This window comes from Bos taurus, chromosome 6 (genome assembly GCF_002263795.3).
Source record: "Bos taurus isolate L1 Dominette 01449 registration number 42190680 breed Hereford chromosome 6, ARS-UCD2.0, whole genome shotgun sequence".
Classification (NCBI taxonomy): Eukaryota; Metazoa; Chordata; class Mammalia; order Artiodactyla; family Bovidae; genus Bos; species Bos taurus.
The window spans coordinates 99,459,435-99,485,485 of NC_037333.1; the positions used below are offsets into that span (position 1 = coordinate 99,459,435).

General features: G+C 39.1%; 1 protein-coding gene across 1 annotated transcript in view; it reads left to right on the top strand.

The window, feature by feature from the left end:
• Positions 1–26,051, top strand: part of CDS1 (CDP-diacylglycerol synthase 1) — a 79,957-nt gene that overhangs the window by 47,698 nt on the left and 6,208 nt on the right. The window contains exons 6-12 of the mRNA XM_003586222.5: positions 7,313–7,371; positions 9,168–9,250; positions 11,824–11,911; positions 14,524–14,592; positions 17,654–17,806; positions 19,196–19,315; positions 22,031–22,134. Coding sequence (XP_003586270.3) covers positions 7,313–7,371; positions 9,168–9,250; positions 11,824–11,911; positions 14,524–14,592; positions 17,654–17,806; positions 19,196–19,315; positions 22,031–22,134 — 676 coding nt within the window. The remainder of the gene's footprint in view (positions 1–7,312; positions 7,372–9,167; positions 9,251–11,823; positions 11,912–14,523; positions 14,593–17,653; positions 17,807–19,195; positions 19,316–22,030; positions 22,135–26,051) is intronic.

The following is a 26,051-nucleotide window of genomic DNA, read 5'->3' on the forward strand; positions in this document are numbered from 1 at the left end:
AGCTTACTCAAATTTATGTCCATCGAGTCGGTGATGCCATCCAGCCATCTCATTCTCGGTCGTCGCCTTCTCCTGCCTTCAATCTTTGCCAGCATCAGGGTCTTTTCCAATGAGTCAGTTCTTCACACCAGGTGGCCAAAGTTGGAGCTTCTGCTTCGGCATCAGTCCCTCCAATGAATATTCAGCACTGTTTCCTTTGGGATTGACTGGTTGGATCTCCTTGCAGTCCAAGGGACTCTCATGAGGCTGCGCCAACACTCACAGTTCAAAAGCATCAATTCTTCAATGCTCAGCTTCTTTATGGTCCAACTTTCACATCTATACATGACCACTGAAAAAACCATAGCTTTGACTATATGGACTTTTGTTGGCAAAGTAATGTCTGCTTTTTAGTATGCTGTCTAGGTTTATCATAGCTTTTCTTCCAAGGAACAAGCATCTTTTCATTTCATGGCTGCAGTCACCATCTGCAGTCACCATCTGCAGTGATTTTGGAGCCCAGGAAAATAAAATCTCTCACTGTTTCCTTTGTTGTCCCCACCTATTTGCCATGAAGTGATGGGACCGGATGCCATGATCTTAGTTTTCTGAATGTTGAGTTTTAAGCCAACTTTTTCACTCTCCTCTTTTACTTTCATCAAGAGGCTCTTCAGTTCCTCTTCATTTTCTGCCATAAGGGTGGTGTCATCTGCATATCTGAGGTTATTGATATTTCTGCCAGCAATCTTGAATCCAGCTTGTGCTTCATCCAGCCCAGTATTTTGCATGATGTACTCTGCATAGAAGTTAAATAAGCAGGGTGACAGTATACAGCCTTGATGGACTCCTTTCCCAATTTGGAACCAGTCTGTTGGTCCATGTCCAGTTCTAACTGTTGCTTCTTGACCTGCATACAGATTTCTCAGGAAGCAGGTCCGGTGGTGTGATGTTTCCATCTCTTTAAGAATTTTCCACAGTTTGTTGTGATCCACACAGTCAAAAGCTTTAGCATAGTCAGTGAAGGAGAAGTAGATGTTTTTTTGGAATTCTCTTGCTTTTTTGATAATCCAGTGGATGTTGGCAATTTGATCTCTGGTTCCTCTACCTTTTCTAAATCCAGCTTGAACATCTGAAAGTTCTTGGTTCATGTACTGTTGAAGCCTGGCTTGGAGAATTTAGAGCATTATTTTGCTAGTGTGTGAGATTCTTTGGCATTGCCTTTCTTTGGGATTGGAATAAAAACTGACTTTTCCAGTCTCTGTGTTTCTATCAAATGCAACTTTGTAGTAAGCTAGGAGCTGCTAGGTTAAGTGATGAAACTTCTGATATAAATTATGCATGGTATTCTATTGGGTTGGCCAAAAAGTTCATTTGGGTTTTTCATAAGATGTTCAAAACCCAAATGAACTTTTTGGCCATCCCAGTATATCTGTTATCATTTCACGTGTGTCTTAAATATGGTCCTATTAAAGGATCATAAGCACCCACTTTGTGTTTCTCATTTTTTTAATTCCTGGTGCCTAGTACAGGGTCTGGGATTTAGGCTCCTAACACACATTTACTGGATGAATGATCAGGAGGCTGAGAATATGCACATCCAAACACAGTGCTTGTTAGAGATGATGTTTTTGTTTTTAGCATCAGGATTTTGGTTGCTGGGTCTTGAGGCCTTATTGGTTGATTCTTGAAGTGATTAGCAACATTTATGAGCTTAGTCCAGCAAATAAAGTTAGACTTTAAAACAGGAGTGAGGAAATAGAAAGTATGCTCTGTTGAGATAGTTGTACCTTTCTTTCAAATTATGCTGTGAAAAATGTCTGGAATTCTTCTCATTAAACAACATTCCAAGAGGCCTGTCCAAATTTTAGTTCTGCAGTGGTCAAATGAGTTTTATAGGTCTTAACAGATATAAAAAGCAGAGACAACACAAGCTTTTTCATTGATGTTGAATTTTATTAAAATGTACCTATATCCAGGTCTGACCTACTCAGCAAGGCCCAGCAGGTTAAATGACTCATTTAACATCATCCCAGATGACTCACTGACTAGGACCCAGAAGCCATTCTGACACTTTAGATAATTTTATTGTAAAATGAATTTGTCTGATAGTAAAACAAACATCAGCGACATTTTCTCTAGAGTCTGGATATATTTTTAAAAGATCTTGGTAATTTGGATTTGGGGCTCTTTAGAAACAAGAGCAGCCATGTGATTACATGTCTGGTAATGACAGGTGAATAAGCTTAAGATGTGGGACCCATAATATCATCACCTTAAGATCTCCTTAGCCAACTAGTGAGAAGCATATTAAAGGCATATTTTGTTTAGTCAGGTTTTTTCGCTTGTATTTGTGCATGGCTAGCTATTTTGACTTCTTCTTTAAAACCCTTAAGGAGAGGTTATGACTTGAATATAATACTTTGAATTCAAGAAAAATCACTGGACAGTATAAGATTCAGTTCAGTTCAGTTCAGTCGCTCAGTCGTGTCCGACTCTTTGCGACCCCATGAATCGTAGCACGCTAGGCCTCCCTGTCTATCACCAACTCCCGGAGTTCACTCAGACTCATGTCCATCGAGTCGGTGGTGCCATCCAGCCATCTCATCCTCTGTTGTCCCCTTCTCCTCCTGCTCCCAATCCCTCCCAGCATCAGAGTCTTTTCCAATGAGTCAACTCTTCGCATGAGGTGGCCAAAGTACTGGAGTTTCAGCTTCATCATCATTCCTTCCAAAGAAATCCCAGGGCTGATCTTCAGAATGGCCTGGTTGGATCTCCTTGCAGTCCAAGGGACTCTCAAGAGTCTTCTCCAACACCACAGTTATAGTATAAGATTAAATTATGGCTAAAATTAATACATGATTAAGAATTGTTTTCAAACATCCTGTATATCTTTCATCTCAAAGAATGTAGATGAAATCTGTGAAAGATGTCACAAATCACTGTTCATAAAGGATTGTATCTCCAGAACCACGTATAGTTTGTATTTGTGTGTGTGTGTGTGTGTGTGTGTGTGTGTGTGTGTATATAGAAAAGAAAAGAAAGCTAGAGCTAAGTCGTGTCTGACTCTTGCGACCCTATGGACTGTAGTCTGCCTGGCTCCTTGCCATGTCCTTCTCCAGGGAATCTTCCCAATCCAGGAGTCGAACCCAGGTCTCCAGCATTACAGGCAGATTCTTTACCAACTGAGCTATGTGGGAAGCCATATATATATATATATATACACACATATATATCTAGCTTGTTTATTTTTGGCTGTGCTGGATCTTTGGTGCTGCGTGGGCTGTCTCTTATTTCCATGAGCAGGGGCTACTCTCTAGTTGCGGCATGTGGGCTTCTCATTGTGGTGGCTTCTCTTGTTGCATAGAGCACGGGCTCAGTAGCTGTGTCTCATGGGCTTAGTTGCTCCATGATGGCTTGTGAGATCTCCCTGGACCAGGGATCAAACCCGTGTCTCCTACATTGGCAGGTGGATTCTTTACCATGAGTTACCAGGGAAGCCTTCCCACGTAACAGTTTTTTAATTAAACATGATTATAAACTATTTACATATCAGTCTTGTTTTATACCTTAAACTCACTATGCAGATTAAAGGAAAACTTTTTCTGTATATTAGCTAATATAACGGTTGATTTGTGTGAATTTCTACACTGCATATTTAAACTTCTTTAAAACACCTCAGTTGTATTCTAGTGTCTGAATATGGCAACACATAAAGTAGTGTGGTTCTGAATTGTTGAATACAGTGTTTGAAACATTTCAAAGTTTTGGTTAGTTAGCGAAGTGTAATGAAAAATACAGCCATACAAAAATACAAAAGTAATCGATGAGTCAGTAACCTCCAGTGTATAATCCTGGGTCTGTCTTTGTTTTTTGAGTTAAGGACTGCATGTATTTATTGAATTGGTTAACCAACAATAAGAAATTTAAAAAACTTTATTATTTCTTTATATTTTCTGTCTCTTCAATTAAAGTATGAGCTCCTTGAGTGGAATGACTGTCTTATCCATGTTTTGTATTTTGTGTCTGCATCTTATTTTTCAGTTGTCCACTTTTTCTGGAATTCCTTCTATCACATCTTTTGGACTTTTCAATGTCTTCTTCTTTAATTCACTTGACTCCTTAGACATCTCATTCTTTTGTATGCTTTCTGAACATACCTCTCTTAAGTCTATTGGGGAACTTGGTCTCCCTAACCTCCTGGATCTCCTTGATACGGGGCCACACGATATGTCCGTCTTTGCACTGACGGCGCCAGGCCCAGTGCTGTGTATATAACTGGGAATCAGTAAGTGTAACTGAAAATAGGTACATACAAGACTGTATGTTTAGGAGGCTTTTTCAGTGAACGTTTTACTTTAACAGATCCTATGATTTTAATTGGAAATATAACCGTAAAACTGTTCTTTGTTAATTGGGGAAAAAGTAAAACTATGGATCCAAATATGCAAAGTTATCCTTTCCAAAGATTTGTTGAAATATAGCATGTATGTGTTCCATTTAAACAGAAAATGGCTGTGAATGAAGAAGTAAATGCATGTGTCTCTTCTTGGGATTCTTTTTCTTTGACAATAATATTTAACCTTAGATATGTTAGGAAAACAGTTTACATCCTCCTCCCCCAGATTCCAAGAATGGTATTATTTTAATATATCCACGAGTCAGATAGTTATATCTTTTATTAGAGCACCCTAAAATGCTGTGTGTTACTGGTGGATTTAACCATAAAATTGGATCAGGTAAAACTGAATTGCCAAGACTGTCCTGGATAAAATGATCATCAGGAAAGTATTGAATGAATCTGCTGGTAATTTTGTTTGAAGAAATGCTTAAGGGTAAATGGTATATAATTCAAGAACAAGAAAACCATGCATGCTGGAGTAGTATTTGTGAGGAGATAATTCATAATTAATAATATTGAGAATTTCCCAAGGCTGCGCTGGGAGAGCCAAAAAGGTCTTTTTTGGCAGAAGGGAAGGTTCTGGAGACTTTCAGCTCAGTCTTGCTTCTGAGTTGCCTTTACCTCATTAGCTCTGAAAGTGAAAGTCGCTCAGTCGTGTCTGACTCTTTGCAACCGCATGGACTATACAGTCCATGGAATTCTTCAGGCCAGAATACTGGAGTGGGTAGCTTTTCCCTTCTCCAGGGGATCTTCCCAACCCAGGGATCGAACCCAGGGATCGAACCCAGGTCTCACTCATTTTGGGCGGATTCTTTACTAGCTGAGCCACAAGGGAAGCCCCCCTTAGCCTCTGAACCAAGTCCAATCTACGTTTGCCTATAACCATGGACCAAAGGCATAAAGCAGCATAGAAATTTCATTATTTATTAAGCCACAAAAGAAATCTCCCTGCTATTGAAGAAAAATTTAAAAGCAGTGATTTTAAAAGAAGGTCTTTTGCTACAGGTGATTTTAATGACATGAATCCTGTGTTTTAGTGCCCCCCACCCCCGCTTCCTTTCTTTCTGTCAAGAAAGTGACATATGTCTCAGTTTGCCGCTGCTCAGAAATGTTTCCATATTTTGCAGTTGAACCAGTCAGATTCTACAGGTGGCAGATAGGAAGTGAGATAGGATCTGGGAGCCAGTACGCATTCTCTTCCCTTACTCTCACCCTTTACCCTGACATTTCAGGTCGGTCATCAAAAACTAGGTGCAGGCAGTAGCTGTTTGATTCCCTGCGCTGGTCAGAGTAGCGTCAACCTTGCTTACTCTAGTGGGTAGAACTCCCTTGATAGGTACATCTTAGGTTTGCAAAGTATAGTGTTTATTTCACATGCGATAGATTAGTTGACCATTTGTTTTCTCTCAGAGAACTCATTTTCTAAAGATATTGCCAAATAGAATGCATGCATGGCTATTTAGTTGAAATTAAACTTGGTTCATGCATTTCTAACATCTGCTGCTGCTAAGTCACTTCAGTCGTGTCCGATTCTGTGCGACCCCATAGACGGCAGCCCACCAGGCTCCCCCGTCCCTGGGATTCTCCAGGCAAGAACACTGGAGTGGGTTGCCATTTCCTTCTCCTTCTAACATCTACTTCTGTAAAAAAAAATTATCTTCAGAACTTTACTGATGTAGTGGGCAAAAAAGTGTATCATAGTGCCTCCTCATTATTTAACATAGAATTATTAGATTTCTGCTTCACTAGGCGGGCTACCCAGGTGGCTGAGTGGTAAAGAATCTGCCTGCCAATGCCGGATGACGCAGGTTTGATCTCTGGGTCTGGAAGATCCCCTGGAGAAGGAAATGGCGACCCACTCCAGTATTCTCGCCTGGAGAATCCCATGGACAGAGGCGCCTGGTGGGCTACAGTCGATGGGATCGTGCAAGAGTCAGATACAGTTTAGCAACTAAACAACAACAACAAAAGTTCATTAGGTAGAATTTTTATTTAGTAAAATTTTATTGTAATTAATGTATAGACTATAGACAGAAACACACATACACTGTTTGTGCATCTTGAAATTGTTAAGAGTATTTTGTTTTACTGTAATCATTATAATATGCTTCTGAGAATTTTTGAATCACTCTTAACCTGAATCTTGAGGATAATGGTTTATGGAACCACATGACTCTTAAGGGTCAATAGAATCTAAGGGTTTAACTCCTTTTTAGCTCCATGATCCACAGTAAATTAATCAAGTCCTTTGTGTATTTTTCTTCATCTGTAAAGTGGAGATAATAATAGGTAACTCCATCATAGGAATGTTGAAAGGATTAAATGAGTTAATACTTATAAAAGGCTTAGACAAGTACATGGAACATAGTAAGTGTTCAAAGATGTAGAGATTTAAACATTCTATATACATATACTTGATGGAATGATACAGTGAATACATTTTAGTGAACTGAAATTCAGGGTCCAATTTTTCCATGTCCGCACATTAGCAAGGGACTGACTCAGTTAATGTAGGAGATGTTTATTGAATTTATGGCATGGACTATATCAGGCATTTTGGAGAACACAGGATCATTTCCCTCAAGAAATTTCTATTCAAAATGCTTGATGTAAGAGTCCTGTCCACGAGACCAGGGTTTGATCCTTGGGCCAGAAAGCTCCCCTGGAGAAGGAAATGGTAACCTATGGCAGTGTTCTTGCCTGGGAAATTCCATGGACAGAGAAGCCTGGCAGGCTACATACAGTCCATGGGGTTGCAAAGAGTTGGACAAGATTTAGTGACTCAACAATAATGTAAGAGTAGGAGAGATGGTGTATGAGTGAGTAGCCAACGTATAGCTAGATGTGGTATAGAAATTTGGCTTCTATGAACTCATTGAATCTTAAAATTTGTAACAGATTACACAACAAGCGCATGTTTTTGTTCTTGAACAGGTTTCTGCATGTTTGTGCTGAGCTTGGTGAAGAAACATTACCGTCTGCAGTTTTATATGGTGTGTATTAACCATTATTTTGTAGTTACTATATGTAATAAAAACCTTCACCTTTATTTTTTTTTTTCCTGTAGTGAGAAAATAGGATCTAATCTGCTAATTGCCTAAATGTGAGGGGTATTTGAATTTTGGATGACTAATATTTATAGATGTTTGAAGTTGAAAATGTTTTTGAGGACTCAAAATTTTTAACTGTTTCCAAAGTTTTCTAAAAATTTTTCCTTTGAAGATTTTCAAAGGCTGTAAAACTAAAGTCAAGTATTTGGGTTCCCTAAATATGTAGGAATTTGAGGTGTTTCCATAGTCTCCTGAACAGTTAATAAGTCTCAGAAACATCTGTTATATATTTGTATGGAAAGGACCTGTGTCTACCTGTGCTTAGCCTAGGCATAAGGGGAACAGAGCTTACGTTTCCCTGGTAGCTACGGTTAGCTGTACAGCTGCATGATTTGTTTTGGCCACAAGTATTTCCTTCTGTGTATCCTTGAACAGTGTTCAGTGTCTTATGAAATGAATCGCTGTATATGATGACCTCTTATTTTCTTAAAAGGTAGCTAATGGTAAGAGTGTAAAATGACAAATGTAGTATCTATAAATTCACGTATTTGCTAGGTTTGTTGTGAATTTGGGGTATAATTCCTACTCTTCATGCTTTGCTTTTCTCCATTGAGACATCCTGCTGAGCGCCATTGTTGGAAAATTATAGTATTTCTTACATTTCTAATTTCGGGGGATCTTGAGAAAAAAAGAAACAGTAAAATTCTCAGTTAAAATCTAGAAACCATCAAGACAAATTAGAAATAATAGAATCTGCTATGAAGATGGTACCTATTGGGAAAAATCATTTATGCATATTGAAGCAATCTAAGACAGAATTGGATCACTTAAGCAGATGAAAACAAAACAGAACAACCAATGTAATACACTGTTTGCTGAAATGAAAGATAGGTTTATTATGAATAAATCAAATAAGAATTTTGAAAAGTCCTTTTATAACTTTCAATGAAAATTATGAGAGACTTCCCTGGCGGTGCGGTGGTTAAGCCTCCACAATTCCAATGCAGGGGTTGCAGGTTTGATCCTTGATTGGGGAACTGAGATCCTGCATGCTGTGCGGCAAAAAAGAAAAAAAATTATGAGACTAATACATAGAAATATTAGCCCTTTTTGTTCACATTCTACTCATATTAATGACGCTAAAAGTAGCTAAAGTGGCTGTCTCTCAGAATTGATGAAACAGACGCCTTTTGACAATTTAAAATGGAATACTGTCATTGAACAGAGCTGTGAAGATCAGCTTTCAAGTATGAAAAGATTGGATTTAAGGGCAATTGATCCCTGCTGGTTTGAATCATTTGAAGTTATACATAACTCTTTATGGGAAAATGTTAACCATAGTGAACTCAGGGAAAAATCGTTTTCAGCGTTTCTAGTAACTAGAGAATGCAGTCAGAGTAGAATTTTAGTTCTTATCTGAATGCCAGAGCAATACTGCAAGCTTGTCATTACCACTTTAATCTCATGGTTCAAGATGATGGTATATTTGTTAATAGATGTGTAGCTCGGTATTACTAGCATTCCATTTTTGTGTAAATTAAGGTTACTTTGTTGAATATTTTTCATGGTTCTCAGGTTTCAGGAGGCACCAAAATGAAGGTAATTTACTAATGGCATTTATTTTGTATGACCTTATCTTATGAAATTTGACCAGTAGTCGTGCTAGAAATTTGCTGTTGCTTCGTGGCCTGCCCTGATCTCTTGTGCTCATTATTGTTGTGTTGTTGGGCTATTAACAGTTCGCATGGACTCATGTCACCTTACTGATAACAGTTACTCAGTCACATCTTGTCATCCAAAATCTGTTTGAAGGCATGATATGGTAAGGGGACAGTATATGCTGCTTTATATTTATATATATTTATAGCACTTTGAAAGCTCTTTTACCCTGGACAGTTTCTTACAGGGATTTCTACTAAAATGTCCTATTTGTTGTCATTCTTTTCCATTAAAATAAGTTCCCCTTAACTGTTTGACTGGATTCCCTGGTGGCTCAGGCCGTAAAGAGTCTGCCTGCAATGCAGGAGACCCGGGTTCAATCCCTGAGTCGGGAAGAATCCCCTGGTGAAGGAAATGGCAACCCACTCCACTATTCTTGCCTGAAAAAGCCCATGGATGGAGGAGCCTGGCAGGCTATAGTCCGTAGGGTCACAGAGTCGGACACGACTGAGTGACTTCACTTCTAACTGTTTGACAACTGAAGACAAATGCTTTGTTATCAACTGGAAAACTTCCTTTCTCAGGTTTCCAGTAAAATGCAGAAAATCCTCATAAAAGCTCCAAATAATTAAATACATTTTCAGGTGTTACTATACTTTAACATGAGTCTCTTTTAAAAACAAAGAGTCGAGTTTAAAGAGTGTACTGTTTACATGGAATGCAAGAAGAAGGGGAAAGTTTGCTTTTCAGCAGACAGTGAGCTGGCAATGCATTTTCTTTGGGTGAAAGGTGGGTTAGTTCTCCTCTGCCTTTGTAGAGGTGTAGAGTATCCAGGTTTCAAGTATTTGGAGTTACTTGCTAGTAACCTACTTGGAGTGGCTTGCAGATTGAGAAAGCATTTTTATTAGTTAAAAATTAGCTTGCTGCTGCTGCTGCTAAGTCACTTCAGTCGTGTCCAACTCTGTGCGACCCCCTAGACGGCAGCCCACCAGGCTCCCCTGTCCATGGGATTTTCCAGGCAAGAGTACTGGAGTGGGTGCCATTGCCTTCTCCGAAAAATTAGCTTAAGTTAAAACAATTATTATTATTTAAAAATAAGAGTGGAGAAAAACTTAAGATTTTAAGAAATCTGACCATATTTTTTCCACCTTCTTTTGAAACACAGTAACTAAAAACTTTTATAATCGGTAAGTTTAGTCAAGATAAATTTGTTTCCTTGACAGGTTGGTGTTTTTTTATGTATATGTGTGCAAAAAATTGGAATCATTTTAAGACTGCCTTCCATATACAAACTTTTCATTGATGGGAGGCAGTCACTGAAATTAGTAGGTTCTGTACAGTTAGTAGGGTTTAATGCCCCTGTGAGCTAAGATAGACGGAGAAGGCAGTGGCACCCCACCCCAGTACTCTTGCCTGGATAATCCCATGGACAGAGGAGCCTGGTGGGCTACAGTCCTTGGGGCTGCACAGAGTCGGACACAACTGAGTGACTTCACTTTCACTTTTCACTTTCATGCAATGGAGAAGGCAATGGCAACCCACTCCAGTACTCTTGCCTGGAGAATCCCATGGACAGAGGAGCCTGGTGGGCTACAGTCCTTGGGGCCGCACAGAGTCGGACATGACTGAGTGACTTCACTTTCACTTTTCACTTTCATGCAATGGAGAAGGAAATGGCAACCCACTCCTCTGTTCTTGCCTGGAGAATCCCAGGGACAGAGGAGCCTGTTGGGCTGCCGTCTGTGGGGTCACACAGAGTCAGATACGACTGACGAGACTTAGCAGCAGCAGGCTAAGATAGATTGGACAAGAGCTTGGTGTAAGTTTATCAGATTATACTCTGACTCATTTGTATTTTGAAAGGCTGCTTTTAAAAATTCTTTATACTACTGTAACTTGTTCCTATTGACTGAAAAAAAAAAAAAAAAGATGCATGATGTGAGAATTGAGTTAAGTTTTATTTGGAGCCAAATGAGGACTATGTAGCCCAGAGACAGTTTCTCAGATAACTCTGAGAAAGTTTTTCAGATGGCTCCGAGGAACTGCTCTAAGGAGGTCAGAGGGGAGGTCAGTATACATACGATTTCAGTGAGGGGGACACATGCCATCAAGCACGCATTTTGGCAGAAGGTTGCTACTAGTCACGAGGAGTAGCTGTCTCTGTTAAGGATTTTAGTGCTTTTCTAGATATGAGAGTGAGTCTGACATAAGCAATTTGCCTCATAAAATCTCCTCCTAAAAAAATTGTCTAACTCTCTGAGGGCCTGTTCTGCCAGTTTTACCTGGAGCACAGAGTGCCTTACTCCTGACCTTTGCCCTGAATTCCTTTCAGGATGTGTTAAAGGTCAGCAGAGGTCAGCAATGGCAGTGACTAGTGACCTAATTCTTGTAGAGCCAGATGGCGAGTGACAGTTTTTAGTTGGCATTCCTCATAAAATGGAAATTTGAAAGTCCATAGCTATAGAAATTGATTAACTGTCAAATTGATTATTTAATATTTTCAGTAGCAATATTCTTCTAGTATGTTTATAGATTTTGCTCTGCCTAACTGCTAAATGGGCAAATTTGGTTGATAATTATTGTGTCTATTCATCTTTTAGCATGTGTTATGTTCTAGACTAGGCTGCAGTGTCATCTAAAGGGTTATTGTATTGGTTCATTGAGTCAAAACCTGTGTAAATATTTGCCATTTAATCTTACAGACTTCTTTCTGCTGACTTTTTTTTTTTTTCTAAGGTTCCTTGTTCCAATATCAAGTGTTATTTGCAATGACATAACTGCTTACATTTTTGGATTTTTTTTTGGAAGAACTCCGTTAATTAAGGTAATGGAAAAACACCATAAGCAAGCCTTTACCATAACCTAGATGATTAGCTACTGGAAAAAATTCCCAACAGTTTGGTGCAGTTACATGTTGTTGATTTCTCAGGCATTTTGATTTTCCTTAGCTACCCTCAGCAGCCACAGTGTTGAGGGTGGAAGTCTGCATTTCCCAATGATTCCATCTGGGTTTTTCATCAGCTGTTCTCTTGACTCCTCGTCATTCATCCTCTTCTGTGAAGGCTCATGTCATTTTCCCCTGGCTTCTTTCCCTTGGCTGTCATGTGGTTTTTTTATTCTCCTTGCAACAACCCTCTGAACAGGCCTGTCCATGACTCTGCTTTCCTCTCAAGCCATCTCATTTGTCTCCTCCTTTACTGAGTTGTTTGAAGGTGTATGATATACCAGCATCACATAATCATGTCCGTTTTCAAGACTTGTATACCCAAATTCATTAAAAAAACAATTGAGGTTCTACAATAAAAACCATCGATGAATAATGCAAGTGATAAGGAGAAGTGAAGCTCAGAGACCGGAAAATACACACGAGGAGACCATGTTGTTTTGTGTTAGATTTGGTTCTGTTTGGCTTCCTGGGTGGTACCAGTGGTAAAGAACCCACCAGCCAATGCAGGAGACTTAAGAGACGAGGGTTCGATCCCTGGGTCAGGAAGATCCCCTGGAGGAGGGCTCGGCAACCCACTCCAGCATTCTTGCCTGGAGAATCCAATGGACAGAGGAGCCTGGTGGGCTACAGTTTGTGGGGTCACAAAGAGGCGGACACGACTGAAGTGACTTAGCACAGCACAGCAGTCAATGGAGGCAAAGAAGGAAGTGAAGTGATTTTTAAGTTCCCGTCTGGGGTAAAAAAAAAAAAAGAAATCAATTTCTCATATAAAGACAGACCATTTTATAGAACTGGTTGCTTCAGAAAATAAAAGCTTTTCATGTTGGGGCCTAATAAAGGAATTACTTGGTTTATATGTTGGGCCAGGTCTTCTGTGACATTCCCACAAATGCATTAAGTGGCTGTTTGGAAGTTATGACATGAAGGCATTTTTGGAGGAACTGAGACAATTATTTGGATAGAAAATTTGTTTGTTCAGAGTGATGTGAGGATAGTTTATCGTTCCCAGAAGAGTGTGTGGACTGCTTGTCCTTCAAAAACACCTTCCTTAAATGCTTCCCTACATAGGAGTCCAGTACATAGCGTCAAGCTGAGCTGTAGGGACACTGGCCAGCAAATTATATATTTTTAGTTTCTAAAGTTGCTCCAGCACAAGAGTGAGTGGTGAAGTAGTCAAGGATTCTATACCAGCTGAGAAGTTGTTGACTCAGGAGCCTTCAGAGGCTGTAGGAGACTTACTGTTTGATTTTAAGCGTCAGTTTCTAGTGAATTACAAGGCTGAATTAGTTGTATAATGCAGCCAGATGTAATTAAGCAAGTTAACCCTGAAATCAATACGATAGGGTCAATTTAATTTGATAAGCTCTCTTTAAAATAATCAGCAGGCACTTTTGAATTTGAGTCAGCTGCTGTTTCATGACAATAATACTGAATTATCCTAAGAGGTGGTGTATACCAGTTGCTCACCTATGATGGAATTGTTGTCAGATTGGTCAAGAAAGGCTTTGTGCTTTGTAAACTTTGGGCTGAGACTTCATGTACTTTAGCATATTACCCATTTCTTTGTCAGAATCTTCCCTCTGCTATTTGTTTGGCTTCCGTCCTCACTGATCCACTGAAAGGATTCTTACAGAGTCCACCAGAGTGCTTTCCTGATCATCAGAACCCTGTACCGAGTCCTTATTTTCCAGAGCATCTCAGCAGTTAGCACTGTCTACTCCTAAATCTTTTTCTCCTGCCCCTGCTTCACCAAGTTCAAGACTTTCCTCCGAATTTCTCTCCCTGAATGCTCCAAGGACTAATAAACAATAATTGCAACCTGAAACAAATTGCAAAGGTATACAAAATACCAAAGTGTCCTTAGAAGCACAATATATTTCTTCATAGAGTATGACATATTCTGACCAAAGGAAGGAGGATATGTGCCCACTTGTGGGGCTAATCTGCACCTGGGCTATGGAGTATTTGGCCATTTCAGAAGGAGGTCTGCTGTGAGCACAGCATTTGGGAATATGTGATGGTCTGGGGCTCTGCAGTGTCCATGCGTTGCTGTACTCATCCTACTTTTGATCCATAGTAAGTCAACACAGACCCTGTATACTTAGAATGCCTAGATCTTGGCCTTATTTCAAGAGCTACAGTATTCTGGGAGTTTATATAAGCATGAACATCATGGGACAGTTATTACAGCATAGAGTTTATAGCCCTTTGAGTGATGAAAACAAATTGAGGCAATTTATAGAGACAGATATTCACAATATGTCAGATGTATGAGGGCCTAATATGTGTTAGACTCTACTAGAGAGATTCACACAAATTAAACACAATCATGGACTGAGGGAAAAAGCGTTGCAAAGTCTTTTCAATACGAGAAAAAGGAGAGGTGTACAGGGTATTATGGGAATTCACTGAACATATGTATCTGTGTTTTGTGAGTGCAGTAACTCTTTTAAATTTTATTTAATATAAAAAATAAATATCTTTTTCAGTTGTCTCCTAAGAAGACTTGGGAAGGATTCATTGGTGGTTTCTTTTCCACAGTTATCTTTGGATTCATTGTGAGTTTTACTCGGATTTTTATTTTATATTTTGAGAAATGGTAGCAAGTTTATTAATCTATTCTAAACCTAAAGGCATTAAACCATAAAATGCTAATAATGTAGTAACTGAAGCCCACTTAACAGAATCCACAGTCATACCTTGGAGATACTGTGGCTTCAGTTCCAGCCCACCACAGTAAAGCAAGTAGTGGGGTTAAAGTGAGTCACATGAATGTTTTATAAAGTGTGTATAAAAGTTACGTTTACATTTTACTGTTAGTCCTTTAAGTGTGGAATCGCATTATAGCTTAAAGAACAATGTACATACCTTAATTTTAAAATACTTTGTAGGCCCCCCACCCCCCAGGAAAAAAAAAAAAAAAACCTTCTAACTAACCATCGTCTGAGCCTTCAGTAAGTCATCTTTTTGCTGGTGGAGAACCTTGCCCTGATGGTGATGCTGCTGACTGATCAGGATGGTGGTTGTTAAAGGCTGTGGTGGCTCTGGAAATCTCTTAAAATAAGACAACAGTGAAGTACGCCGTGCTGATTGTCTCTTCTTTCGTGAATGATCTCTCTGTAGCGTGCAATGCTGATAGCATTTTGCCCTCAGCATGACTTCCTTCAGAAGTGGAGTCCGTCTTCTCAAATCCTGCTGCTGCTTTATCAAACAAGGTTATGTCATCGCCTACAGCCTTTGTTGTCATTTCAACAGTCTTCACAGCATCTTCACCAGGAATAGAGCTCCTCTCAAGAAACCACTTTGTTTACTCATTCATCACAAGTGATTCCTCATCCATGGCAGTTGTATAAGGAGATTGCAGCAATTCCCCCCTTATTCAGGCTCCACTTCTCATTGCAGTTCTTTCCTATTTTACCACATTTGTAGTTACTTCCTCCACTAAAGTCTTGCTGTTGGAAAAATGGTGCTGTTAGGCTTGCTTGAGGCGGGGTTGCCATAAACCTTCAATTTGTTAAAAACACAAAAGTTGGGAAGCACAATAAAGCGAGTGCAATAGAACCAGGTATGTCCGTATTCTCTAGCCCAGCAGCTCTCATCCTGGCCTGTATCAAAATCAACTGGGGAGCTTCTGTAACATTCATGTCCCAGCCCTCTGCCAGCTCAATTAACTCCCTCAGCTGATTCTCATACACAGCTAGGCTTGAGACCCTTTGTTGTATTCTGGTAGTTTCTAATAGTTGTGCAGCCTTTGGGGGACACAGATCCTGGGACAGGCGGTGGCTTTGAATAAAAGCAGAGACTGCAAATGATGTTGAAGAGTTCTGCCTCCTTCACACTTGCCAGCTGCTTCACTTAATGGATGTTTGTGGCTGTGAGCCCAGTTTACAGAAAAAGTTTGTTAAAAATAATTGATGTTCACTTTTGGCTGTGAATATGGATATTGTTAATGTTTTAAAAAATAGTGTATAATTATGGTTTTTTATTTAGGAATTTAGGTTTTTTATTCAAAGGTGTCTTGTGAGAATCAAGAAAAGGTACAGAAAAATGGCTGGATATAAGATAAATATACCAAAAAATTACTGCCAGGAAGTTTAATTTTTAAGTCATGTCCCTTAACAGTTCTAGAATATATTCTGTAGCCAAATATAGGGTACTTACTAACAACATGGGGCTTTGAGAGGAAGCAAATACACAAATAAATGGAAATGAGCCAGGCTGGATGGGAAAACCATCATAATTCCTTTCTTTATCAGTTTAGTTCATTCTCAATGAAAATTCCAGTAGAATTTTAAAAATTATTCCAGTGTTTATTTGGTAGAATGTTGATAGTAATTGATAAATAGGATAATGGAAAGGGACCTGGTCCTATCCAATGTTTATACAGTATGAAGCAAGGATAACTAGAATATTATTAAGTTAAATACTACTACAAGAATCTGGTATAATTAAAGACAATTTAGAAATTCTAAACAGCCATATCACTGGATAGGACCAAGGATAGGACCAAAGAAAATAAAGAGCGATCCTAAAAGAATGTGATGCATGACAAAATAATGAGGGAAATTATATATATATATATATAAAAAATATCAGAGAAGGCAATGGCACCCCACTCCAGTACTCCTGCCTGGAAAATCCCATGGATGGAGGAGCCTGTTAGGCTCCAACCCATAGGGTCGCTAAGAGTCGGACACGACAGAGCAACTTCACTTTCACTTTTCACTTTCATGCATTGGAGAAGGCAATGGCAACCCACTCCAGTGTTCTTGCCTGGAGAATCCCAGGGATGGGGGAGCCTGGTGGGCTGCTGTCTATGGGGTCGCACAGAGTCGGACACGACGGAAGTGACTTAGCATAGCATAGCATATATTTAATAAGTAATTTTGAGGAAACTGGTTGTTTGGAAGCAAAATCACTCTATATCCATTCCCAGTGTTATATTTGCACTTCTGTTAACCATTCTTGAGCAATATAATGGTGTGAGTGTCACAAAGGAAATGAACTAGCACTTTAAATTTATAATAAGATATTTTGCTTTTATATATCTTCTTCTGTGGCTGAGAACAGATAGCTTTAAAAATTGCAATGATGCGTCCAGATAAAGAATAATTTAGTAACCATTTTCTGGGTTTTTCACCTGTGCTGTTTTCTTAGCAATTTTGAATTACTGGTTATTTTTTATTGATGAAATTAATATAACCTTTATGTAAGAAGCTTCAGCCCTGTATTGTCCCATATCTTTATAATTCTTAGCTTCTGTTGACATTAAGTACGTTTTTAAAAAAAAGTACAACCTTGCTATAATGCTTGTTTATATGCTTGTCTAAATGCTCAAATCAATTTTTTATCTTTTTCCCCTTCCCTCTTATTGTCATACTGAGATTATAATAACACTGATTTTCAAAAATTTTTGATTTCCTGATGGCTTTTCAAAGTCTTTCATTGTGTCACTTATGATCATTTAACTTTAAATATACGTAGCAGAATGAGAATGCAAGGAAAACTTGGCATTCTGTTTCTGGCCTTTCTGACACACAACACATATACATTAAAATTTTAGTATATACATATTCCTGTTCCATTTACTGTTTTATGAACGCTCGCTTTGTCATTTAGGCTGCTTACGTGTTGTCCAAATACCAGTACTTTGTCTGCCCAGTGGAATACCGAAGTGATGTAAACTCCTTCGTTACGGAGTGTGAACCCTCAGAACTTTTTCAGCTTCAGAGTTACTCACTTCCTCCCTTTCTGAAGGCAGTGTTGAGACGGGTAAGTTAAATGTGGGAGGGACCCTCCCTCCCGAAGGTTAAGCTTCTTTTAAAAGTAAAATTAAGATTTTCACAAGAAATCAATTTCTACAGAATTTTTAGCTATAGAATACAAAAGTGGTTTCACTAACTGCTTGGCATCAATTGTATATCCTATTCTCTGGGGGTTTCCCCTTCTTGAACATAAAATGAATATTACTATCACAAACTAATTATCCATTAGAAACTTACTTGCCTAATGGTTTGAATACTGGTGGTAGTTTATTTTGTGTTTGTCTTAGAAACATCTTTCAGCATCTTTTAGATTTCTACAAAGCAGTGATAAGTTATAATGAGTTTTATGTGTAACTGGTATAAATGGATTCAATTTAAAACTTTTTTTTTGTGATGCCTCATGGTTTGCTAGCTCTTGATTCCCTGACCAGGAATTGAACCCAGGCCCCAGCAGGGAAAGCACTAAGTCCTAGCCACTGGACCACCTGTTTCAGGGATTCCTTGAAGTATTTTATTATTAACTGAAGTTAATTTTTGAGAAGAAAAGGTTAACCAACAAATTATTTCTCTACTTGAATGCTAGATACACTGATTGCGAGAATTTTTTCAGTGTTCAAGCCATCTGTTATCTGCTAGAGAATTCTTTGATTCTGTCAGTCTTTGATTGGGATGAGCCCATTGCTTTGAGAACAAGTCCAAAGATTGGAGTTCTTAGTGATCCTTTGTAAATCACACCCATGATGCACTTTCTCAAATGTGTAATTTCAGTTTGTTTAAAGTGGAATAAGAACCAAGAATTTACGAAATAATTTGACTGTAGAATTCTTCTCGATTTTTATGATTTTTTCTCCAAATCTTTTATGATTGTCTTCCTGATGCTCATTTTGTCAGCCTTTTTAAGCATTTTACTTTCAGGTGTTTCCACAGCATTTAACTTAATTTTAAAAGAAGGATCAACTTTCCCCTCATTTTGTCATATAAGACTAAAGTTAAATAAAATGCACAATCAAAATATATATTATATGATTACAGAAACAACTGTAAAAAACAATTTCAGAGATTAATTGAGTTTTGGTGATCCTGCAACCCAAGTGATGTATAAATCCCTAGACAGATTAGAAAGCAGCCTGTTAGATTTTCGTACACCAGGTGCTTTCAGTATCCTTACAGAGGGAATGGGGCATATAGGCTGAATAAACAAAGGATAGTACGAGCTTACAACATTGATTTTTTTCCTGTGATCTTGAAAATTTGTGAAATTAGTAAAAATATGGCATATGCTCTTGACTTCCTGTTTATATCATGGTTCTTAGTTTAGGTGGCATGCTCAGATACATTTCTCATGCAGTTAGCTCCAACCCCTGTCCTTTTTTTTTTTTTTTTTTAACCTCTTTAGGAAACAGTGAGCATGTACCCTTTCCAGATACACAGCATTGCTCTTTCCACGTTTGCATCTTTGATTGGTCCATTCGGAGGCTTCTTTGCCAGCGGATTCAAAAGAGCTTTCAAAATCAAGGTATGTGTCTAGATTCTTTGTTAGAGTGTTATAGAATATAATTAGAGCATGTAAGAGGGTTGGAATTTGGTTCTCTTTTGGTCTCCCACGTTAAGCCCCTGGGCAAAAGCTTTTCCACCCTGTATGTGTCAGCCTTACAGAGTATCTTCTTTCTTGTTAGGTTTTGGTCGTGCCATGTTAATGCATCTTAAAGTATCACATCACCCTCTCTTCTTGAAACGGCACGTGTCCCTTAATATTGGGACAGACACAGAATCTTGGTCCTGCAGGTGTTCATCCAAGAATCCGGCCACGAATTGTGTTAAGTGTAGTGTCCTGCATGTCCCACGAAGGGACATGCAGGAGAGTCCTGGGATCAGTGACTGTGGATTCTCCAGATCAAGGGGCATCAGACTCTTTCTGTAAAGGCCAAGCCATCTGTTAATAGTAGTGCTGTTGCAAACCACTCAACTCTGAATTCTTCCATGGTAGTGAGAGAGTCCCATGGACAAAATATCAATGAATGGGTGTGGCTGTGTTTTAATAAACTTTACTTACAGAAAACAGGCAGTGGGCTGGATTTGGTCTGTGGGACATAGTCTGCTGGTCCCTGTTCCAGATACTTAAAATCAGCCCTGTGTTTTAAGTTAGAATCTCATAAAGTGAAATAATGGCCTATTATCTCAGCTTTCCTCATGTGGCTTCACTAAGACTTGACTGTTGTACCGTCGGGAGTTAGAGTGGCTTCTGCAGGTGGGGGCAATCTGGGCAGGCTTCTTTGAGGAGGTGATGTTTGAGCAGGGATCTGGGGAAAGGATGACGAGTCCTGCAGAGAAATTGAAGGAAGGGAGTTCCAGGGAAAGCACTGGAGCAGAGGAGCCTTCACAGAGGGAAGGTGAAGAAGAAGAGCATGGCCACGGTAGAGAGTAGATTGGACTACAGAGTGGATGGGGCCAGATCCCAGGGAAATAAGTACCTGAACTCAGAGAGCATTTGCAATGGGGACATCCTACCTTAGGTGCATATAATACACAGAAATGTGCAAGATGTTGTCCGCACTGATGCTCACCACCTACTTGGGGAGATAATTTATATCCACAAAGGGCCACAGCAGTAGCTGTGCAAGACAAGAGGCCTGAAAAGGCTGCAAAGAGTAGAGCAGGGCTGAGTCACCACGGTTCTCCCGTGCTTGGGTCAGTAGGGGAGAGACGGAAGGAAATGTGTTGGCAAAAAATTAACCCAAGAGTTTTTCGATCATTTTTTCAAAGGGAGAAATGTTATGTTTAGAATGGTATTTTCATTTATTTATTTATTGGATTGCCACTCCAGTATTCTTGCCTGGAGAATCCCATGAGCAGAGGAGCCTAGCAGGCTGTGTCCATGGGGTTGTGGAGTATTGTACATGACCGAAGTGACTTGGCATGCGTGCATAATTGCTTTACAGTGTTATGTTAGTTTCTGCTGTGCACCAACGTGAGTCTACTCTATGTATACATATGTCCCTCCCTCTTGAGCTTCCATCCAACCCCCGCCCCCCGCGATCCTACTCCTCAAGGTCATCGCAGAGCATCAAACTGAGCTCCTTGTGGAATACACAGCAGCTTCCCGCTAGCTATTTTATTTGCTTTAATAGTCTCCAGTCCAAGGTTTCTTGTTGAATGATGAGATTTCTTTTCATGTCTGAAATGAAGGTATAATTGCGGTTACATTTTAGAGGTTTTTCAGGTTGCCTGAGTAAATGAGAAGAACAGTTGGTCATTTCCATTTCCTGGGCACTGACACATTTCCATTTCCTGGATAGATGTGTTCAAGGTCAACTTGCAGAGGCTGATTAACGAGTCCCTCCATTTGGCCATTTAATGGACTAACATGTCCCAAATTAATTAGCTGTTTTGATTTTCTTTTGTACCCCAACACTTAAAAAAAAAAGAAGAAGAAATATTCATCACAGTAGTAAAATATTTATTTCAGCATAAGAACTATTAGGATAAACATGAGCTAGAACCAGTTGTACATCTGTCAACAACACTAAAATAGCACCCTCCCAATAGTTGCTGATAAAACAGAAGAGCAGGATATACGATTAGTAATAGATGACAGTTTTTTTTATTTAGAAAAAGTTTTATTAACTGAAAAAAGTTAGTACTAGATTGATTCAATATTTAAATAGTGTTATTTGAAAGCTTTGGCTTGGGACTTCCGTGGCAGTCCAATGGTTAAGACCCCCCTGCTTCCACTGTAGCGGGTGTGGGTTGGATCCCTAAAAAGGAAGCAGCAACCACATAGAAAGCTGTGGGTCAGTTCAGTAACCATTCCAGCATGATTCTAACATATTCCAAAGGTACGGTTTAAATCTGTTGGATATGTTCTAATAAGTTTGTATTTATGTGTGCTTAGTCACTCAGTCGAGTCTGACTCTTTGCGACCTCATGGACTGTAGCCCGCCAGGTTCCTTTGTCTGTGGGGATTCTCTAGGCAAGAATGCTTGCAGTGGGTTGCCACGCTGTCCTCCAGGAGATCGTCCCAACTCAGGGATCGAACCGAGGTCTCCCGCATTGTGGGTGGATTCTTTACTGTCTGAGCCACCAGGGAAGCCTTTATATTTAATAGGAAAATCCAATAGTAAAGTATTTTCCTTGAAATCCATGATGTCAAGGAGACATTTACAGATAGAAATTTTATAGCAGGTGATTTTTGAGAATTTACTAATACGTTTGTTGTTTTTTTTTCCTGAAGGATTTTGCAAACACCATTCCTGGACATGGCGGGATAATGGACAGATTTGATTGCCAGTACTTGATGGCAACTTTCGTGCATGTGTACATCACAAGTTTTATAAGGTACTTTTAGATTTTTAAAAACTGTTTTGTTAGATGATTTCTCTGAGTTCTCATTCCCATAGGCATTAGTTTGAATTCGTTACTTTTTCTGTCACTGGTATTCCATAATAGTGAAAGGGATGGTGGCTCCTGGCTCCGTGTCACACTGTTGCCTTGGGCTATATGATTAAAATGTAATTATTTTTCTTAGATTTGAACAGCTTAAAAAATAGTATATGTCATAGTCTAATAGGACTGAGTTAAAATTCAGTCAGGGTGGATGCATGGGACTGGGTTTGGAACAGGAGGAGATTTCATTTCTCAACTGTGGACGCTGTGATGGTCAACACTGAGGGTTAAAAAGGAGGACAGAATTCATCCAGCCCACTAGTTACTGCTTGGGTATCTGTTACGTGTTGGGGAATGTTCTCGGCACGGATGTAATAGAGGACAAAACAAACCAGTCCCCGTCTTCAGCTTATTTTCTCGTTGGGGAGTTGGAGGGAGAAGGGGCAGGAGTGGATAACAAATATAGCTTGTTTGGTGGTTGTAAGAGCTATGGAGAAAAAGCAGTCTAGGGGATTTACGGACGTGTACGTGTGTTGAGGGTGGGAGTGGAGAGGTGAGGCAGGGTGATTGGAGAGTGTTGCTGTTTTATATGGGTGCTTTATTCTCATTATTAAACTTTAATGTTTTGGGTCTGCCCTAAAACGCCAGTCTGGGGTGTGAAGGCTAACAACATCAACCACATGCTAACTTTTTTTCTATCATGGTCTCTACTGGTGTCTGAGCCTAGAAAACCTGTAGTTTTGAATATTTCTGAACCCAGAAAACCTGTTATTTGGAGGCAAACTCATATTTATAGCCCCTAAATACGCATTTTAAATATGTACCCATAGTAGTGTGAGCATTTTTGTATTAACCTTTATTTTCCTTGAGCAGTTTTGTTAGGAGTTTATTTCATTAATCTTTTCAAAGAGTCAGATTCTGACTTGAACTTTCTCTGTGGTGTGTTTGTTTTCCATTTCATGATGTCTACTCTCATCTTTCCTTCCTTTATCTTTAAAAAAATTTTTTATTGGTGTACAGTTGCTTTACAGTGTTGTTAGTTTCAGGTATACAGCGAAGTGAATCAGGTATACATTTATTCATACGCTTTCAGATTCGTTCCCCATATAGTTTATTATAGAATATTGAGTAGAGTGCCCTGTGTTATAGAGTAGGTCCTAGTTAGTTATCTGTTTTATATATAGCAGTGTGTGCATGTTAATCCCAAACTCCTAATTTATCCCCTGCCTCCAGCATTTCCCTTTTGGTAAACATAAGTTTGTTTTCAAAATCTGTGAGTGTTTCTGTTTTGTAAATAAGTTCATTTGTATCATTTTTAAAAATTAGATTTCCCATATGAGTAATACCACGGTATTTGACTGACTTCACATAGTATGATAATCTCTAGGTCCATCTGTGTTGTTGCAAATGGCATTATTTTCTTCTACTTTATGACTCATATTCCATTGTATATCTGTACCACATCTTCTTTATCCATTCCTCTTTTGATGGACATTTGTAAATTGTGCTGCAGTGAACATTGGGGTGCATGTATCTTTTTGAATTACAGTTTTCTCTGGATATATACCCATGAGTGGGATTGCTGGATCATATGGTGGCTCTACTTTTAGTTTTTTAAAGAATCTGCATCCTGTTCTCCATAGTGGTTGTACCAATTTACATTCCCACCAACACTCTCTCCAGTATTTATTGTTTGTAGATTTTTTGGTGATGGGCTTTCTGACAGGTGTGGGGTGATATCTTATTGTAGTTTTGATTTGCATTTCTCAGATAATTAGTGATGTTAAGCATCTTTTCATGTGCTTTTTGGCCATCTGTATGTCTTCTTTGAAGAAAGAACTATTTAGATCTTCCGCCCATTTTTTGATTGGGTTGTTTCTTTCTCTTTTTTTTTGACATAGAGCTGCATGAGCTGTTTGTTTATTTTGGAGACTAGTCCCTTGCCAGTCGCTTTGTCTGCACACGTTTTCTCCCATTCTGTGGGTTGTCTTTTTGTTTTGTTCGTGGTTTACTTTGCTGTGCAAAAGCTTTTAAGCATAATTAGTTCCCATTTGCTTATTTTTGTTTCTATTTTCAATAGTCTAGGAGGTGGATCCAAAAAGATCTTGCTGCAGTTTATGTCAAAGACTGTTTTGCCTATGTTTTCCTGTAAGAGTTTTTATGGTGTCTAGCCTTACATTTAGGTCTTTGATCCATTTATTTTTGTGTGTGTGTTAGAGAATGTTCTAATTTCACCCTTTTACATGTAGTTGTCCAGTTTTCCCAGCACCACTTATTGAAGAGACTGTCTTTTCTCCATTGGATATTCTTGCCTCCTTTGTGATAGATTAGGTGCCCATGGGTGCATGGGTTTATTTCTGAGTTTTCTATCGGTTCCATTTCTGTTTTTGTGTTATCTTCCTTAAGTTTGAATTTTCTGTTCCTTTTCCAGCTTCTTGAGATAAAGCTTAGGTTACTGATTTTCAGGTTTCTTGTCTAATACGTTCATCTAACACTACATATTTCTTATTAACTACTGCTTTTTGAGTGCTCTTTTTAATACTCTTTAAGTACTGTCATCCCACATTTGTATTTTCATTATTCAGCTACAAATATTTTTTGATCTCCAGTATTATATCTTCTTTGACATGGAATTATTTACAAGTTCATTGATTCACTTTCAAAGAAATGGAGATTTCTCATTCTCCTTTATTGATTTTTGCTTTAATTCTGTGACCAGAAAACATACTCTGTTATTTCACTGAGACTTGCTCTGTGCTCAAGCACATGGTCTACTCAGATACACATTCCACGTGTGCATGAGACAAGTGCTGCAAGTCCACTGGGGGGGTTCAGCTAAGTCTCTGTACTGATTTTTTGGTTTGGTTTTCCATCTGCTTGCTCCGTCAGTTATGAAGAGAGCTTTGTCAGAATCTCCCAGTTTTTGCTTTATAGATATTGAGGTTGTGTTAGCTGTATACAGTATATACACTGTTGAATCACTCCTAATGTCATATAATATTCATCTTTATATACTACCTGTTTAAAGCTTATTTTGTGGAAGATAAGTATAGCAACATCAGCCTACTTTTGATTAATGTTTGCATAGTATTTCTTTGTCTGTCCTTTTATATCTTGTGTGCCTTTTACCTTATATTTAAAGTGTGTTTTTCTTCTCACAAGTGTATAGCTGGATTTTGTTTGTTTTTATAACCCAGTTGACAGTCTTTGTCTTTTTAATTGGAGTATTTAATTGCCGAGGTCCAGCCCTGGCTGATCCAGGGTATTCGAAGGGGAGACGGCGTTGGCGACCTATTCAAATGTTAATTAGAGATATAAAGAGTAATAGAATGAGGATAGCTCAGTAGGAAAATTCAGTGGAGAAAAGAAGCTGAGTAGCTTGGTTTACGCGGAAAATCAATATAACCCGTGACACCAGGTTAGCTCTGACCATGGAGGCCGCAGGCGCCCTCTCGAATAGCGGAAGGTGCCCCACCTTAGACACCTTCTCGAGTGGGTCTTAGAAGCCCAGGCAAATAAATGGTCGCAGAGGATATCCGCGCTCCAGATGGAGACTCAGCTGGAAATTGAGGGGAAGAATGACATGGGGAGACCAAGCTTTGGTGAGCAAGGCCCGTAGCTTTATTTTCAACAGGGGCTTATATACCCTAAATTACACATAGAGGATAATAGGGGATGCAAAGTCAGCAGTCTTTGATCCTTATCAAAAACCAGGGTTTCTTTCCTGCAAATTTATCGTATACAAATGGTTTAGGTGATTTATATCATCTTCTGGCCAGAAGGCCTATTAACATTTTATGACTCTTGACAAAGACTTATCAACCGTAAGACTTATTTTCTCTAAGAGTAATTATTTTAAGGTTTGGCGC